At 32.2% G+C, this 18129-nt stretch overlaps 1 protein-coding gene across 6 annotated transcripts in view; it reads right to left on the bottom strand.

The window, feature by feature from the left end:
- Nucleotides 1-18129, bottom strand: part of LOC129905806 (zinc finger protein ush) — a 274373-nt gene that overhangs the window by 32981 nt on the left and 223263 nt on the right. For 5 of the 6 annotated variants that reach the window (XM_055981390.1, XM_055981389.1, XM_055981391.1 and 2 more), the window contains one exon: nucleotides 2983-3024. In XM_055981390.1, coding sequence (XP_055837365.1) covers nucleotides 2983-3024 — 42 coding nt within the window. Of the gene's footprint in view, nucleotides 1-2982; nucleotides 3025-9403; nucleotides 9780-18129 lie in introns of those variants that run through there. The other variant, XM_055981392.1, reaches the window with a different exon arrangement.

Here is an 18129-nt window from a genome sequence, read left to right as displayed (position 1 = left end):
TATTAAAACCTTTTCTAAACGAAACAAATTTGATCTTTTATTATGTCTTTTTTTATTGGACGTATAGAAGCGTCTTTAAGAATTCAGAAGTCCTCTGAAAGTGTTATATTGGAATTGGAACCAGAATTACAAATAGAACACTTCAAATCAAAACACTAATGCATATTCACATAAATTGAGTGGAAGCGAAAGAACTCAATGGTTTCAAAGCTGGAATCGGAATAAGAATAGCTGTCAAAATATTGAATATATTCAAATGCACAAATACAGTGCGAAGGAACTGGAATCGGAGCTGCATAGACTCGGAGGCGGAAGAGTTGATCAACTTTTTTATTTTACGAACGACAATTTTGTTCTAACGTGTTAAAAAGCCGTACGACACATTTTTTGTGTACTTTCTGAAAAACGTACAAGTTTTGACAGCTTTTCCGATTCCAGTTCGGGATCCAGCTGCGATTGTTCATTCATGGAAAAAAAGGGAACCTTAAAATAAGATGATGCCCACTTTAAATCCAACCACCATAAACAAAAAAAAAAATAGGATGTCCGCTTAAATTAAGTGGAATCAGTTTAAATTCTGTTAAATTTTAGGTGAACAATGGTTGACAGTTTTTTTTTTTAAATTAAAATGTTTCCACATACAAAAATATGCTTTTTCGCTTAAATTAAGTGGATTTCACTTAAATTTCTATATACCTAGTAGAAACTAAGAAGATTGATCCGCTTAATTTAAGATGAAAGTCATCGTGGCAAAAAATCATGCAGAAATTCCTTTAATTTAAAGTGCTTGTTTTTAGATGTTTTTTTGTCTCCGTGTTGTGTTCCTGCAGTAAAACTGTTCTTTTGGATTTCAGAACGAGTTAATCATTGAATGAAACGTAAACGAATCGAAAACGAGATAAAATATTCAAGTCGCCCGAAGCCTGTAGGATATTTTGTATTTTGAATGATCATAAACTGTTATATTACCTATGACTTTTATATTATTTTTTATAGTTTTGGGTGAAAAAAAAAAAACAGAACGGGGTGTATTGTATTTTACATGATAATAAAATGTTATACTGTAACTGTTATAATTTACATATTTTTGGATAAAAAGAGAATAGGGTGCTTTTTTTTTGGATTAAGAAACACTATATAATCACCGAATCGTCTGAACATGCCTTTTAAAGTTAAATAGGTTCACATCAAAATATTTCGATGTAATCGCTGGGTCAGTTAATAAAAGTAACTGTCATTTTGACACATGTCAAAAATCAAGTTTACAAACGCCAAGCTAAGACGTTGTTCACATTGGTCTCAAACAGCCGTCAGCCTGCTCATATTGACATTTCTGTATTGCTTTCCCACAGTGAGAAAGAGATACTTAACCAAAAGGGGCAGGAAATTTTAAACTCATTTAAAATCCATTTCAAATGACCCGGCGGATGTGAACACTGTTTAAAAGAAATATACCTTAAAAAAATGTCACGCGGCGAGCTCACGACTGACGAGCCTTATCATATCAACCAATTTGTATGCTTGTTGCTGGTTTGCAAGTAAAGAGACGACCTATATTTTTCGACCGAGGCAGCTAAGATGGTTTGACAATTCCTCGTATAAGGCAGTACCCCTGAATAAAATAGTGAAGGTTCTATAGGCTGCACTACAAATCAGAATCTCCGGTGAAGTATGCCACATACCAAACGAAATGAGACACCACAGCCATTTTAAAAATATTTTTGTTAATTCCCTGAAAATGGGGAAATTTTTTTCGTTGTATTCCATTCGTTTTAAGTACAAATACGAGTATACGTTCGCTGTGTTAACTTAACTTTTGAACATTTCAATTGAGCGATTAGATTGTTATTAAATATAATTTTTAGAAACATCTACTTGTTTTGAAATTTATCGGAAGCGATATCAAAGGATATTGATGTCATATACTTAAGATTTAATTAATAATCAAAAAACAATATGGAGAATTTTTATAGCAAATTCCATTCTTTAACTGATACTGACGATGATAACACATGAAAACAGTCTGTATCGAATCAGTTGCATTCATAGTACCGACCTCTGATTTTGACTTGACATCATTTGACAGTTACGTGTAAATCCACGATGTAATCAAAGCTTTAAACCCAATTTTTGAACTTACGGTAAATAATGAATAACAACATCGAGAAAAATCGATTTTACGCTTTCCGAAAATATCTAAAATGTAAACAAACGACTTTTAAGTGTAAGATTGAGTTTCTAATTGTATAGAAGCAATTTGATGGAAAACGTCAAATTATGGGAAATAATAATGCTAGGCTTCCATTTCTTATTTTCAATTCATTTTGCCAGTTAAATATTGAGAAGTGGAAACCTAAAATACGGTACTCATGCGCTATCGTTAACACCTCGTAAATACAGTACAATGGTAAAAGTGGTAAACCAACTGTCAAATAAAAATGGTGAAAGTAAGAAACGTCAAAGTTTGAGGTAAACTTATCGAATGAAAATTTTAAACAAGTAATGGCAACAAAATTGTTCTCTAAATACATTTTAAATTTTTTAAAAACCTTAGATATTCGCCGATAAAAAATACCTCCATAAATTTGCCTTGAACCTACAATTATTATCTTTATCCCCGTATATAAGTTAATCATTAGTTTCAATCAATAATTGAGTTCCTTTATAATTTCTACTCTACTTTTATGCAAAAAAACATTATTAAAAAAAAAAAAATCCGAAGTTAATATTAAAATAATATAGATGCAAACTTAATTATTCTAGCAAAAACAAATTATCCCTATATCTCATCATGATTATAATCTCTAAAGTATATAAAACTTGAAAATATTGTTATTTTTTTTTCCTATAAATTATTGTTATTTATTTATCAGGGATGCCACTGATTATAAAGTGTGTTTACTATTTTATTTTTTTGTAGAATCAAATAAAATATAAAAATTTATAATCAATATCTATGACAGCAGCAGCAATAGCACTTACCTCTTTCCACAGTCATATCTTCCGCAGTGTCTTGGCATTCACCTGTAATACGAGATGAAGAGAGAAAAAAAGCAACGTTTTAGAAATTTAAAATTAAAAAAAAAAAAAAACAGAAAAATATGAAAATGAAATAAACTATCGAAATAGAGAGATGAAGTTTTTAGATAAAACGTCAAAAATGAAATAAAAAATACCCCCTCTCTCCTCAATGTGCTTTGTATATGTTAAGAAAAATTACAAAAAATAAAGAAATTCAAACAAATCTGGAAACACAACATCTCTCGTCAACAAGATACATCAGATCTGATAAATATAAGTTTTTAATATTTTTTTTTTTTTTGCATTTCCGGTGAATTCATGGATATTACTGGATGCGATATTCGTTCAGTGGCAAGGGCGTAGTCAGAAAAATATTTTGAGGGGCAATGATGATTGGTTAGTTTGATAAGTGGTAAAAAATTGTTTGGCTATGTTTTCAGTGCAACACTAAAGGCCCATCTATAATAGGCATAAACTTACATGAAGTGATGTCAAAATGTCATGTACGACTGATCGAAAACACACAATCGTATAAGGCTGGCTATAATGTGTAAATGCGTGGTTAGCTCAACTTTCGTTAAACATACTCAGCCACGCCGCGCGTTCTGAACTAAACAAGCTAATGGAAGCTCATGTCTATTATAGTTAACTAGTCACCGAACTTGGGTTCTCGTGAGGTGACAGCTATTCCTATGGTTTCGAGGAATTTTTACTCGCACGACTCAACGAAGCTTATTAGTTGACTACAACAGCAGAAAAGCAAAATTGCACGACACATTCAAGCCCGGCGAACCTTAGAGTGAATAAATAAAGTGGGCATCAATCTCTGCGAGTCGGTGAGCTGTGAATTCTTGTCAAATTGGTTTTGAACTATTAACACAATATCACAATAACACATAAATTTACCCAACTACAAACTTGCTAAATTTCAGACAGTTGAAATCGGGATTTCAAACCTACTGGAGATTAAAATCGATTTGTTGAATATTCTAACTGATTTAAAATTCAATGGTTTTCATTCAGTTTAACTTTAGGAAGAGATGTCATAATTTATATAGACGGATATTTGACAGCTGATTTTATAAAATCCTGATCTTCATAAATCATTTTCAAAACATAAAATCCAAAAAAAATATTATATCAAAAATATTTGAAAGATTCTGTTAAGTTAAGAAATTATTGGTATTTTATCCATTTGACAGAACGTAAAGAAATGTTTCGTTAAACTTTGACATTTGCCTACGTTTACTTATTCCCCGATTCTCTCCCACAGTCACAACTTGTAAGAGTCACAATTCTTCGTTAAGTTGTTGTGAGTTGTGATCTGCTCCATAGGAGATCACAATTTTGAGAAGTTTTGTGACTCATAAGTTGTGACTGTGGGGGAGAATAGGGTGTTAGTACCTTCGTGGCTAAATGGGTCATGCCTTAAGGAATGAAGAGGAATGTCGCTTGAAAAGGTGAATTTTTTTGAAAAATTGATTGAGATGCACTTATTTTTCTATTCCGCACTCGTTTATTTTGAATCGTCGATGTGCGCCAAAGCAGGTCTTGTGCATTCACATACGTACGTCTGTCTACCCAAAGCGGTAAATTTCGATGTTTCGTTCAACTTAGCTCAAATGCAAAAGTTTTAACTGAATGCCCGTTTCAAAATATGCGAATGTTACTTTCGCTACTTAATGTTTGTCCTAAATAGATTTGGCAAACAAAATTATTGGAGTTCTGAATACTAACCTTGCCACCTAAAAAAATTCTAGCGATGTTTCCCAACACTTCTGTAACGCATTTCAATGAAATCAATGAGTAGCTCTAATAGTAAATGTAGGTACTAGATCATATACTCAACTCATAGATAGTTTACCACGTCCAAAAGACCGAACTATTTTTTCTTTGTTTGTAGTTGTGTTCACTTTAGGGGTGGTAGACTACTCATTAGTAGATGAATAGTAGATCTAGTACTACAATTAACAAATTGTGCTTCTACTCAAGTAGGTATGATGTGTAGTTGGGAGTACTAGAATTCTACTCATATGAATAGTTTACGACCGCCAAAATTCAATATTCCACCATGATAATCCATATATTTTAGTACAATTTAGGAGGGAAAATGGGCGAATATGATGCATCTTTCATTGAAAATCTTAATTTATTGGGTTTTTAATTTCGGCATCAGCCGAAGCTGCTGCTCTACGAAGCTGTCAAAAATATTTACTGCCGTTTTCGGTTATACTGTCAAAAATTTCGTTTACTTTCAAGATCTTTCTTTTCTTTTTGAAGTTATAATTTTTTTGAATTATTTATCGTCCCCAAGTTATCATAGATAACTAAATTTTTTTAATAAAGGACCTAATTTGATTATAAGTTATAAGTGGTAATGCATCATTTAAAATTACTTCTTATCTTTCGGAACAGAAAATATAAAAATGTGGTTCTGTGGCTTAAAACCCCCTGATGACTTTCCTGGCTGCGTTCGTGTGTATTATGATATTAAAATACACCAATGTATGCGTATTGCGAGTTCTTATCTTTTAAATATTTTTTTTACTGGTAATGGGTACGCGGTAATGTTGCTTTTGGCTTGAAGCAAAAATATTATAAATATACGAGAGTTGAGTTAAACTTATCCAAGCACGAACAAAGAATAAACGAACTGATATAACAAACAAAAACAAAATTCCATTTGGTTGTTTTTAAAAGATTAATTGATTCTTATCAATGCTCAGATACATTAATATATCTAGATATACGCCGCAACGACTCTAAAAGATATAATAAACACAAAAACATTTACTCGATTGTTTCTTTTTGTTTTTGTTTTGTGTTTTTATCATAAACTGAATCACCATGGCAATCATCATGCCGCACCACTCACTCTTTTTTGTTTTCTTTCTTTGAGTGCTCTTAATAACTTTTACCCAATTACACCGTTAATTTTTAAGTGAATATCGTTGAGGTTAACGATAAAATTAAATGCCATATAGAGAAACATATATACACAACACCAACAGGTTATTATAGGAGTATTATTGCAGTATGTCAACAAATCAAGTATAACATGACAGTTGACAGTTGGAAAATCGAGTTCGAGGGAGTAATATTTTAAATTATATGTTTGTGAAAGAAAATATTTGAATTGAGTTATAGTTTTTAAATAATTGTATCTAAATAAAATAAATAACTGTCATTATTATCAAATTGCGAAGCAAGAAGATACGCTCATAGTTAGTTCAAATACCTTAATAAATTTCCAATGACAAATTTACAAGCTATTTGTTGTATTAGACTTATTGCTTTTCTGTATATACTACAGCTTAACCAATAATTATTTTTCAACACGCGTTTAAACAGACACGAAGTCTATTCCAAATTGTATTCTCCATTCTTTTTGGAACTGTTAAATGATACTTTACTACTTTATTAGCAGTTTCCTACTACTCGAGCAAAAGAGCATGAGTAGATCTAGTAGTAAATGTACTAAATCATTTACAGATAGTTCAGTCAATGGGGAAAAATCTGAAAAAAAGTTGTGTCGTCAGCAAAGTTTGGATGCAGCATTTTTTCTGAGTACACTGAGGGAAAAGCCACCATAAAACAACGTAAAATCAATGAAAACCACATTGATTTAACTATATTTCGGAATGATTTTGCGTTGAAGATGAACATTTTAAAATCAACGTGGTAAATAGGTTAATTTTTGATGATTTCGTATCTTAAAGTCACATAAATCAAAATATTTCATCTTTGAAACAAAAACGTTTCAACTTCAATTTATTTTTTCCCTCCGTGATATAAATCTCAATTTGCGTATTGATTGGTTTTGTGGGTTGTCCGCTATTTTGAAAAACGCGTAAGTCTCAATATCTCGTGAACGACACAAAAAAATTAGTAAGGACCATTATTGTTTGAAATATAGCTTTATTCTTTATTTCTCTAATTCATCATTTTCCTATAAGACTTATACTTTCAGAGTTAGAGCACAGTAAAGTATGTATATCATTTTCAGTTATTTCCCACATAATTCTTCCGTTCAGAAATTGGCATTAGCTGTGTTTTTTTTGGCATTGCTATCCGTATCCGCAGTTGCCGTTTACATGCATTACAAAAACAACACACAGCTGCCGATAGGAATAGAAGCTAAACAAAGCTGCAGATAGAAATTTGATGAAGTGTTTAAATTTATGTTTTCCTTTCTCTTGGTGCGTGCATATGAATTTTTGGTCAATGTTGATATTTGGGAAATTCTACTGCGGATAGCTTTGTCAAAAAAACACGCCTATTGACCAAATATTTAGTCCCAAATGTTTCCTGAACGTGCCCCTTCAAAACTTAATTTGTGGAATATGATCGGACGACTCCAAGTTGTCAGAAAAGTCAATACCAAGTATTAATAGAATTCTTGAAAAGAATTTGTTTCATTTTTTTTTTATTCTTAAAGAAAAAGAAAAGAGGTGTGCGTTTGTTTTGAGTAGGAGTGTATTTTGACATCTTAATTTATCAAACACAAATCACCCTCACAAAGTACAGTGTCCAAAATCGTTTTCAACAACAGGGTTTATTTTTCTAGAACGTTTAGGTCTAGAAAAATAAACGGTTAGGTGACCAAGCCAAACAAGGTTTACGAAGAATAAATGTATCCACAAAAAAACACCGTTTGGCAAGAATTGAAGGCTGACGTTTCTTTTTTGTCAAAACAAAAAATTAACAGTAAACCAATAAGAGCTTTTTTACCGACTTCGAAAAAGGAGGAGGTATTCAATTCGTCTGTATTTTTTTGTTTTGTTTGTTATTAAAGTTTAGTTTCCTTAAGTTTAGCACCATGAATATAAGATAAAAGTCAAATGAAACGGGTGAGTTCGATTATAAATTGAAAGGAGTGTTCAATGAATTTTCATTTATGTGAAGTTAAGAGAAAGGACGAGTGCAAGTGTTTTATTGACTACAAATTTCATTAAAAGTCTAGTATGCAGTTCAAACTAAATTTTAACTCCCATACAAAATTTTCTCAAAAATTTGGCCCAGCTAAAATTTACCTATGAATTTCAGACGAATCATGTGCTGCTCCAGCAAAAAAAAAATCACATTTAAGCGCATGTAATAAAAACAATGAAACAGAGACAACAAAAAAAAGTCAAACAAAAGTATTACAATACGCAGGCTTAAATCCCCACTAAATAGAAGAAATGTCATTCATATCCCTCGAATAATTTTGTGACATTTTTGAAGCTTCCAAATCTGTCAACATCAAGTTGGTCGAAACTGACAGATGCGAAGTCATTAGCCCCGTTACATTGGAGGTGGTACTTTTCTCATGAGTAGATCTAGTACTACACATGATCTTCTACTCGAGGAGATAGATTTCTACTCACGAGTAAACTACCACCTTCAATAGAACAGGGCTATTATAGACGGTGGAGTGAGGCCAATGAAAACACTGCCTTGAAATTTTGCGGATGCTTAACCCTCTGTAGGCACACCTCTTTTTTGTGACGTGATAGGCACACGGGTGCGAGTTTGGTTTATACTTTTTCATGTCGATAGAACTTTTTTTGGTCACAATATTTTATAGAGAATTAAGTATGAAATTGATGTAGAATATTCCGAGGAATTCGAATATTGTATTCACAATTCAGAAAAAAAATATTTCAACCCTTATAAAGAGACTTTTTTGTGAGCACTTTTTTGAAAAATCGTAATTTTTTTATTTTTGTCCTGCCAAATTCGCACCCGTGTGCCGACAGAGGGTTAATGATTAACACTGTGCAAGTTTTTTCAAAAAATTTTTTGAAACAAGTGCGCTGTTGACTGTTCCCCCCTATTTCGGACCTGAGAAATCGATTGGCATCATAAGTTTTTCGATTTATCGGTACGACTTCGAACAAAATTTTTTTCGGAAGTTTATTTAATAATTTTAAGCATTTTGCCCGTTTAAAAGTCATTTTTCTTGTTTATATTGCTATTTATTCTCAGGTCCGAAATAGGGGAGAACAGTCAACAGCGCACTTGTCAAAGATTTCGACTTGCACAGTGTAATGACACTTGATTTTAAATATATTTCAAATAATTTATCATTAGCTTATCAAAGTGTAAATATACACGAAGGATAAGTCGCAACATAAATGTCAGTTTCAAGTTTCATTAAAGTACAAATTTTGATGGTTGTGTGAATAAACAAGAACGGATGTTAAACTATTTGCCATAAAACCCTTTTGCGTTGTAGAATTCGTATATCTGACTTTTCGTTCATTTGTTTATCTCTTTGTTTTTCACCCTTTTCTGCATTTAATATCTACTTCTACATACTCTACATACACAGTCTATGAACCCCTTTAACTACACGCAAAATTTTACTACATAATCGGTTTTTACGATTAGTTCTTACTTTGTAATGTGTTTACACCTTGAGTCATCTGTTAGTTTCGAAATTTTGAAGTATTTCTTTTCAAATCGATAAAGTAAACAAACGTAGTTTTATATTTTCATAAATCTGATAACACAATGCACATTTGATGTTTGACTAGCAAATGACACTTTTGTTGTTGTGATACCTTGAGTCTCAAACTAAGCTATCATACACACTTTTACAATTGCACACACTGTATTTTGTTTTTATCGAAAATGAGATTTGTATTTCGAACTATACTACTTTGTTGATGACTGAGCTGTCAAAAGTATCTCATGTCAATATCAGTTCGCGATGCCATATACACGAGTAATTAATCATATTACCCTCTCACTGTGATAAACGTCAGAATGACAACACACGAACTATGATGGCGACGAACGAACCCCGTTATTGTTATTTTGAATATTTAAATTTTTTGACTAGCAGAGAGCACGCTAGTGTTTTAATTTTATAGATGTTTACCCCGCACGCGGTCTAACCCAACTGAATCATCTGATTTTTGAAGTTAAAGAAACGAAACGACACGACACATCTCTCACAATAACACACAGACAGACAGCCAGCCAGAAACGCACAGAGAAACAAAAAACGCTGCGCCGAACCCGAATCTCTGAATCTTTTTCGAAATCTCCTCCGAATTGTGAGCTGAAGCTGAAAAGAAACGTTTATTTTGAATTTAATTTTTGATGGATATCTCTCTCGAAGCAGGTCGTAGATGCGGGACAAGGGCACACAAAAGATAGTAAAAATGTGTGTAGGAAGGTTTCATTTCGTTCGTCTGCTCTGATGCGAGTTGCTGAGTTTGAGTTGAACCGAACTGAACTGAACTACACATTGACGACTGAGCTGGGTATAGTACCGTCGTCGTTGGTTGTCGGACTTGGTTCTGTTTGGTTGAACTGATAAAAACTACCGATGCGATCCGATGGATGGATGTGAAGTTGGGATTGGGATTGGGACGGATGGTCGACAACGGATGGATTGTTGATGATGATTGTGATAACACATTTGCTGATTGTGTTAGTATGGAAGCGATGTTTTTGGAGTGATGGTGGTGGTTGTTGTTGGGATGAGTTGGATGACTCTCCGCTATCATATACGTGTGCATCTTTTGCACAGAGTCTTTCGTTTTCATTTTGAGATTTTGATCGCATTTCGTTCCTAGAATGGGGGTGCTTTCTCAGTTTTTGTGCCTGTCTTTCTCTTTATTGCATTCACTCTGATAAGGAATCTCCAAGGCTAAAGCGAGATATTGCAGGCCAGTCAGCCAGCCAGCATGTAGGTGGATGGATGAGGAGGTGTTTTTGTCTCCGGTGGTGGTGGTTGGTAACACTCCAACCATCAGTAGCAGGCAGACATACGAAAAAAAAAATCGGAACTTTTTTTTCGCTACCTCTTCCATAATTAAAACTTTTAGATTGTTATCACTTCGACATAGTGTGGGACATACAATCTGTGTATGTGTGTTGAATGGGTAGAGCGGATTCTGATTTTTTTTTCTGTTTTTTTAAAATTTACGTCTATCTTTATGTATCAGTTGGTTTTTTTTTTTTTGTGTTCAGTTGGATTATAATTTGAATCTGTTTTTTTTTTATGTTTGGTTGACTTCGTGGCTTTTTGTTATCAGTTGAGATCTGTTTTTTAATTCTTTTTTGAGAAATAAAAAAAAAAAATAACCAAGGCAAGGTCATGTTTTTTTAAGGTGAGATTTATCTTTTTGCTGAAATAAGGTTTATAAGTTCGTAGATGCTAATCGTATTAATAGATAGTTATTAACTTGTGGTTTTTTGTGTGAACTTGGTTTTGCGATTGTATTTTGTTCATATTTTAAGAGGTTTTAGAGATTGACACATAATTACTTTTTTTAGTTGTTAATGTAGCAATGTTGGTTAATTAATCTTATTCGGAAGCAATCCTTGCACAAGATTTTGTTATCTTTATCATAATATACCTAAGCATTTTAGTTGCCAAAATTTCATTGGGTGTTCGTGTTTGTGGGAGCATAAAGTCAAAAATATTCATTTGATCTTAACAAAACTTATTGGAGATATACATTTCGGTCCGAGGATGAACACAGGCTGCTTTTAAAACGTATGAAGCAACGCAATCGTGGTTTTGCTAGTTATAATAAATTGGAACTGGAAAAGCTGTCAAAATATTGAATGTATACAAATAATGTAAATGGACGAATACAATGTGACGGAACTGGAATCGGAGCAGCACACGGAGTCGAAAGAATTGATCAACTTTTAACTTTCCGTTCGTCATTTTTGACGATTATCTGTTTTGACATGTGATTTTAATATGACGTCACAAAGTCTTTAACCAGCGGATGATCCAAATGCTTCCAATAATCAATCTTTTTTCAAATTATTATTAGTAATTTCAAAGTTATGAGGGAACATATGAACATATATATATTAGGGTGGGTCAAAAAAATCGAAATTCTTTTTTTTTTTGATTTTGTACTCCGAAAAATCGATTGCTAGACACCTTTAGAATATACACACCAAATATGAGCTATGAGACCTTTTTTGTGGAGCAATCTATTTCCTACAAGAATTATATCTTGCGCGTTTGATTATTATAATTTTTTTACAAAATTAAGAACAAAAAACGAATTTTTAAATATTTTCTCGATTTTTGGACCTCAAATATCTATTAAACGATTAGATAAACGAAAAAAGTTTATAAGGCCTTTTTTGTAGAGCGTTCAAGAATATGTAAAGAAATTTGCTTAAAAGTCAATTAATAAAAAAATGATTTTTTTTAGTAGAAGGTTGATGTAAAAATGGAAAATTAAGAAGCGGAGGACCTTCCCATAAATATAATGAGCTCATATTTGGTGTGTTTATTCTAGATATGTCTAGCAATCGATTTTTAGGAGTACAAAAAAAAAAAAAAAAGAATTTCGATTTTTTTTGACCCACCCTAATATATATACAAACAAACCCATCAAAATCAATTCATTACTCTCCTTTTATTTCCCCCTTAGTCGTTTAAAAAAGTTTTTTTTGTTGATTTAAGGCAATTTGTTAATTTTGCAAGATTTTGTATTTCACTTTAAGCTTTTTTATCACCGGTAAGGCAGTTCTTTTGTGTGAAGTCACCACACTATTATTATAATAGGTGAGAGTGATTCTCAGTACTAATGGTGTACAAATCTTTTACTTCATATTAGAGGTATTCATGAAACGGTGTAAACTCTGGGTAAACCTCGTAAAATGGTAAATAGCTGTCAAACCCATTCAAAATGTTGACACATTTATACCATTTTACCACGTTTACTAAGAGTGTACACCGTTTCATGAATACCCTATTAAAAAGTTTTTGTAGTTTTCTCGACTGTTATTTCTAGATGCTTGTTTTTTGGGAAGTTCGCTGCCTAATATGACATCTACAAACATTGTAACATTACATCTGGTACATTTAACTATGTTTCTGGTATATTTAACTTTATATATGATTAAATGTACCAAAAGTAAAATAGAGTTATTTTTTCTCCGTCTAGATCTTTTTAAAGCGTGGAATATCGTCTTGGAAATAGAAATATAGTACATTTTCTTATACAATAACCAGTGTTCTTCATTAATATTTCAAGGAACTTCCCAAAGACTTGTATAAGCCCAATATCATTAAAATAAAATGCACGACTGGGGTCGCACGTACTTGCTCTTATGCTTAAAGTATACTCTAATGTTAAAGCTTTTTATTCAAGAAAATTAAGAAAATTAAAAATTTGATATTTTCAAGAAATTAAAAAAAATAAAATCTGTTTTTATAATTAATTAAATACCGTTTTAAATGACCTTTCACAAAAAACCAAGTATGCATGTTTACTTCTTGTATAAAAAGGAATTTTTAGAAAAAATTTTTCGAAAATCGTTAGAGCCGTTTTTTAAAAAAATAATTTTTTATATATAAAAATTTTCTAACATTTTTCAAAAAAAAGTTAATATGCCATTTTGAAGAAATAATTTATTTACGTATAAAAACGAAATTTCAAAATTTTTCATAAACCCGTTTTCAAAAAATAGATTTTTCAAAAAAAAATTTTGAAATATTTTTTAAAAATCCAAAAATGAGTTTTTTGAAATTTTTCTAAAATTTTAATATCACCTTCACCTAAACGCTTTTGTATAAAAATTTTCGTTGAAATCGGGGTGGTCTTGAACGAGATATTCATAAATCAAAAAAACCGTTCTATGACAGGTACCGTTAATAAAGATAAAAAAAATATTTTTTTTATTTCGAAAGTTGGCTCTTATGTGTAATACTACACTCAAAAATTTTAATCAAAATCGTTAGAGCCGTTTTTGAAAAAAATTAACTTTTCTATTTCCGTTATATGACAGGTACCGTTAGTTTTGGTCCTAAAAAAAAAATTCGAATTTGTCCTCTAGGGAATCACCCAAAACTGTTAACTACCAAGTTTGAACAAAATCACTCGAATAGTTTAGGCTGTAGCTCGAGGTACATACAGACAGACAGACAGACAGACAGACAGACAGACAGACAGACAGACAGACAGACGGACAGACAGACAGAATTGCCGGACCCACTTTTTTGGCATTTTCCATCATCGTAATGTCATGTAAAATTGTTATCTCGAGTTCGATTTTTTTTACGAATCCTAAACTTGCCCTATAGTACCTATATCGCAAGTAAAAAAGTTTATTTATAGATAAAGCTTTCCTACAATTTATTGCCTCTTTGCCATTCTTTAATTTCAGTTATAATAGTCTACCCTGTATATAATTACGCTGTGTAACCTAGTTTGTACCAAGGTGTTAGAAATGTTTTCAAAGTTATTTCGTTTGAGGAAATTTTATCAGAAAAGACTCAGTTTCGAACAAGTTCTGATTAGTCGTATTCAACATCGTAGTTACGTCATCATTCTTAGCTAAGAGCATAACCAACTGAGTTGGTCTCCAGCGGTATCCACACTTCTTTCCAGAAGATCCACCCAAACGTCAAGAACTCGTTGCAGAGATATAAGATTCATTTTTGGCTCCGTCACTTTTTCAGCAGGTAATCAACGATTGTAATTAAAAGTAGAGGACTCAAGACGCTTCCCTGTGGTTCACCTACTATAAATGCTTCGGTGATTCCAGCTGGACATCTTACTTTAATAACCATAATCATAATCATACACGTTCATTGTTATCCGCATGCTAAGATATAAAAAAGAGCAACATTATATTGAAAAAGTAGTTTTATTTCCCTTGAAGAGTTTATCAGAAGGTAGGATAGTTTTTCCTGTTGCTGATAAAGCTTTATTGAGAAAATAATGTTTACTCAATAAAATTTGTTTGCTACATAATTTCTTCTATTTTCAAAACGGTTAGAAGACTTAATACTTATACTTTTCCGATACTATTGATAAGTAAAACAACATCTGGCGGTAGAAGATACATCGACAAACTTTAAGTACTTTGCAGTGACATTTCTATAATTAGCCGATTACGATTTAATCAGTAACATTCGTATTGCTAAACATAAACTACAAAAAAATACCCATAAGCCATTACTATGCCTAAACATGATTTTTTTTTCTATTTACCAACTAAAGCTGATTTAATTATTATCAATTGGAACCGGATTCATTTTTTGTTTGTTTATCGACACGTAGAACTTTTTAATCTAAATAACACATAACCTAGATAAATATGTTGGTTTATCGCTAAATCTTGATTTATTCATAATTATTTTTTTGTGTCGTTTTTAAAGAGGAGATTGTTCATAATGCGATAAGACACAAAAATTAAAATATACATATCATAAGTTCATGGCGGTGTTGTGTTAATCTGCTCATATTCATATTTGATTCTGCTTAGAAGGTATGTGTTTAGGGGTGATCTAAATCAGAGTTAAATCGGAGTTAATTAGCTTTCGTTGAAATATCTATTGAAAGGGCGCTACATAAATTAACCTTTAAGCTAATGTCAAAATCAAACGAAAGTTGAAGTTAAACAAATGTAACTTCAAATTCAATTTGCTAAAAGTTAACGTCACTTGCAAAATTGACAAGGGACAGAAAACATGTAAACCAGCGTTGAGTTGAAATGCTTTCCAAATTTGACATTTACCAATATGTGAGCCATTTTAATGACGCTCGACGCTCAGCAACTGAAATGACAGCTGTCAACTTTTGAGCGAATCGCTGAACGACAAGCGACTGCATTTTGTTGCCAAAGGGCGACTTCCATTTAAATTTGACATTTTTGACAGCTGTCATTTTAGTCGCTGAGCGACGCATTCTGTTCAGCTCGTAAGGTTGTTTGAATTTACTTTGACATTAAGACTTATAACAAAGTATCGGCTCTGCAGAAATGGGATGTTCCTGTTAACGCAGCATTTTTGCACACTGATATATGAGAAATATCTGTTCAGTTAAGTTTTTTCAACAAAATTAGTTTAGTTTACTCTTTTTTAAATAAGGATCAAAATTTGTAGGATTTTACAACCCGATAAGAGGACGATTTCAGTTTTGGAGGAAAACAATACCTCTAATTCTGTCAAAATTTTTATTTTTATAAATCCAATAATGGACAGAAAAATAAACAATATGTACTTAAAACAATTAAGTATCATAATATTATCAATTTTAGGCAAATTTCAATCTATAGACTCGTTATCTACCACTTAACATTGATTTGAAAAAAAAATATTTTGTCAGTTCTAGAAGTTTTTACGACCTTGAATTTTAATCAGGATTAGTAAAAATGAAACATTTTGAATAAGTAGAAATATTTTTTTTTTGTCTATCCCGAGAGATAATCGAAATCGAAAGTGCTGATAACTAAGTATTCAGAACAGAAAAAGTTCAAAGCCCTTCAAAATTGAAATCTTTAGTTTTTATTTTCTGGAATTACACATTTAGGTGGAAAATTACCGAAAATATAATCTAGTATACGTAATTTCTGTAGATGAGTCAGCCAATAGTCAAAAGGTCATATAGTGAAGTAAGGTTCTGATTCGAATCGCCACGCAACGAAAAAGTGTTTTCGCGAAGATTAGATTCTATCACAAGAAATCTTTCGATGGAATCAATCAAAGCGTCACAAGACATTTCTATTGAATAGAGTGAAATAAGAACTTTGGATTCAAATAAAAAGTTCACATTCAACAAACGAGGGAAGAAAAGAAATGTTCAGCTTCTGTTACTTACTAATACTTTTCAATATAAAAATCGTACTGCAAAGCTTCAGGGAGCCCACAATAAGCTGTATTTTACCATTTCTGATGGGTGATCGATTATCGGATTTTCACAAAACTTTTTCGAAAGACAATATTTAGTTTAGCATTTTCGTGTTAATTATGAAAAATGAAATAAGGCCCCGAATAAAAAGAAATTAGGCCCCAAAATTGGTCTTATATTATTGGGGACCTTATTTCATAATGAAATAATGCCTCAAAAAAAATCAAACAATGCCCCAAAAAATGAAATAAAACACCAAATGGATCAAGGAGCGTGCTGGACAGCAGCGCATGTATCCAATGAATTGCTGAAAGAGCTTTACGTTAAAAAAGAGGGTCATTGAATTAGCATAATCTTAGAAAAGGAAGCAAACGGAGGACGAAAAATAAGGAGGAAGTGTTCAAAATCGTGTCAAAAATGGAACGGTCACCCCAATACTATCAGCCGATAACAAAGTATCACATCCGAACAATAATAATTTTAACCATTAACCAAATCTTTCAAGTGCTTTTTTACCCAGTTTTCAGAAAGCACTGAAAAGATTATTGTGTTAAATAGCACTTATGTTGCGGATATTAAACAATATTCAATAGTTAATATAAATGTGATTGTACGAGTAGTTATAATCTCAATAACTTACATTATATCGTCTTTTTTTTTTCAATTAGAAAATAGCAGGACAAAAGTCAATGATCTATTACGAAATTATTACGGTTTCATCTTATCACGTCTTATTTTTGATAAAAAATAACATAAAATGGGGGAAATTTCTACTGTATACAAACTAAAGCAATAATCTTTTGAAACATCAAGCCTTGCAAACAAATTCCTATATTATCTATCTTTTAAGTAAAAAGATTGTCTAATTTTAGATCAAAATGACGAAATCAATTTGTAGTTTTGTTTAAGAAAGTTTTGGTGGTTTTTTTTTAATAAGCCATTATAATAGAATTTTTAAAATCCTTTATTCTTTGGTCTTTTTGCAGCTTAAGTTTATTCACGTAAGTCATTGCATTGTCATTGGCATCCAGGGGCCTCGTTTACATCAATTACATCATCTACATAAACAACGTTAAACATTGAAACATTTTTGAAGTAGAGGTCGAGTCAACTACATTGACTTGGCTAGATTGCTCTGAAACAGGCTCCAGACCCCAGAAGTCACGAGTCTCCCTATGAACTTGTTTTACAAGCGTTTCTCTAGTTTGGCAGTGGATGTGACCACCATATTGCAATTTCCTATTGAGATATAACATCAGATTTGTATGTCAGGGCTGTGATCAAGGCTTGAATTGGCCCTGCATGTACGCAAGCCCACTGCGAGATAAGCATTTTATTGCAGGCGCTCACGATAAGTTTAGTCGTTTGGACTCGACAGAAAATTGAAGAAAAAATTGCGACTCAATTGACGGCTATGAATTCCGCCTTTTTAGACGAGTGAAATTCACGGAAGAGTAAGAGAATTGCAAACTGGGTAAGAGACTTGCACATCGTTGGACGA

This window comes from Episyrphus balteatus, chromosome 1 (assembly GCF_945859705.1).
Source record: "Episyrphus balteatus chromosome 1, idEpiBalt1.1, whole genome shotgun sequence".
NCBI lineage: Eukaryota > Metazoa > Arthropoda > Insecta > Diptera > Syrphidae > Episyrphus > Episyrphus balteatus.
This window is presented reverse-complemented; position numbering and strand designations above follow the sequence as displayed.